This window comes from Phytophthora parasitica (assembly GCF_000247585.1).
Source record: "Phytophthora parasitica INRA-310 unplaced genomic scaffold supercont2.19, whole genome shotgun sequence".
Classification (NCBI taxonomy): domain Eukaryota; phylum Oomycota; class Peronosporomycetes; order Peronosporales; family Peronosporaceae; genus Phytophthora; species Phytophthora nicotianae.
Genome location: NW_008649005.1, coordinates 6,968 through 8,599, shown reverse-complemented (window position 1 = coordinate 8,599; position 1,632 = coordinate 6,968). Strand labels below are relative to the sequence as shown.

Here is a 1,632-nt window from a genome sequence, read left to right as displayed (position 1 = left end):
TACCTACTTTTGTATATCAAACCTACCTACTTATGTAAATGGTGACCCATTACATCACCCCCCCCCTCTCAAAGTTGCGCTTACGCAACATAAGCATGGAGTATGTACAGTGTCAACGATCAATCTTGGAAATGGCCAACGGAGGGAGCGCACCCAGCTGCCTCTGCGCTTCGCAGAAGCTTCACAACCCAACTCGCGTCGAGAAGAACAGGGGGCAGCGGCGGAAGGCAATAACAATGGACACGGGAACCGCGGCAACGACAACAACGACGGCGACGACAGCAATAACGACTGCCACAACGGGGACGGCGACGACCACAGCGACAGCGACGACGGCAACTTCGGTCAGGGACCCATCACGCAGACTCGGCGTAATGGACAGCGAGCTACGAACGTGGGACTTGTACGAACTGTCGGGGGCCGTGAACCCGGACACACTGGAAGCGATGAAGGCCTTGTTTCGTCGATTCCGTGGACTGCGACAGAAGGGCATCGAGGGTGTCGAGTACGGCGCACTTCAGGAGTCGTGGTGTGCGTTCGTCCGGCGCTGGAACCGGATGAAGGAAGCTGGAGCAGACTTTGTCGCTTGGCTCAATCACCGTGAGGCTGCCATCGAAGAGCATTCACTCAGTGAACTACGCCACAGGATCTGCGGCTTCACATACCACGACGTGCACCGCATGTGCTACGTTCACGTTGCTGAAGGCTGCGACTCTTGTCTACGTCCCCGGCCTACTGAAGAAGAATGGCGCGCGCACATCGTCGAGCGGCCGCTCGGTGAAGACGAGAAAAGCTGGATCCAACGGTACCGACGCTCTCTCTCCGAATTCGCTCGATCAGTTAACATCGCCGGCTCACGTTGGCGACGTCCTCAGCGGAGTCGCTCTCCGCCGATGCATCGTGGGATCGCTGTTGGCAACACACATTCTCGATCACGTTCACGTTCCCGTGGACGCCTACATCGACGATCTCATTCTCCAGCTCGTGGTCGGCGATCTCAATCCCGTTCACACTCGTTTCGGCCCGACTATTGGACTCGGCAAGCGTCGTCTCGTAGTCTCGAACAACGTCCGGAACATCCCGGAGGAGATTGGATCGCGGCTCCCACGTATCGTCCTTCGGAAATAAGCCAAGCCAGTGAACCCTAAAGCGTCGAGCAATCGGGATCGTCCGGTTGGCACTACCGCGAGCCGATGCTCGAGGAGGATCCTCGTGTGCCACGATATAGCCAACTATCCAGCGGATATCACCAGCAGCGTCAACAATGGGAGGTGGACCGTCGCGCTGATAACGTTCGCGTCCTGGTTGGCCAGGACGATGACACACTGATGAACCAGTTCTGGGACTCTCAGCGGGATATTGACGTCGCCTTGCAACAGTCGTCGGAGGCGTCGCACACCGCGACTGCTCTGCGGCAGTCGAATCGGGAATTACTGGAGCGGGTGAGGACACTGGAACGCGCGATTCACGGTCGCGTGCAGACTGGAGCGCAGGATCGGGAGTATGTACCTGGATCGGATGGTTCGATGCGACGGTGCGCACTCCGCGAGGGATGGCCGACCTACGCACCTCCGGCTCAGCCGTCTGAGCCGTCGCAGGGATCGTACCTGGGAAGTACTTCTTCAGTCGCCC

General features: G+C 58.4%; 2 protein-coding genes across 2 annotated transcripts; both read left to right on the top strand.

Moving 5' to 3' along the window:
* Positions 1 to 374: 374 nt before the first annotated feature.
* Positions 375 to 1,148, top strand: PPTG_10182 (hypothetical protein; the record flags this gene model as incomplete). Its single annotated transcript, XM_008904811.1, has 1 exon — positions 375 to 1,148. One exon carries the CDS (start codon positions 375 to 377, stop codon positions 1,146 to 1,148), a length of 774 nt encoding a protein of 257 aa, XP_008903059.1.
* A 45-nt stretch (positions 1,149 to 1,193) lies between these two features.
* Positions 1,194 to 1,625, top strand: PPTG_10181 (hypothetical protein; the record flags this gene model as incomplete). Its single annotated transcript, XM_008904810.1, has 1 exon — positions 1,194 to 1,625. A coding segment is annotated over one exon (432 nt), but the record flags the coding sequence as incomplete, so codon positions are not given.
* Between the last annotated feature and the right edge of the window lie 7 nt (positions 1,626 to 1,632).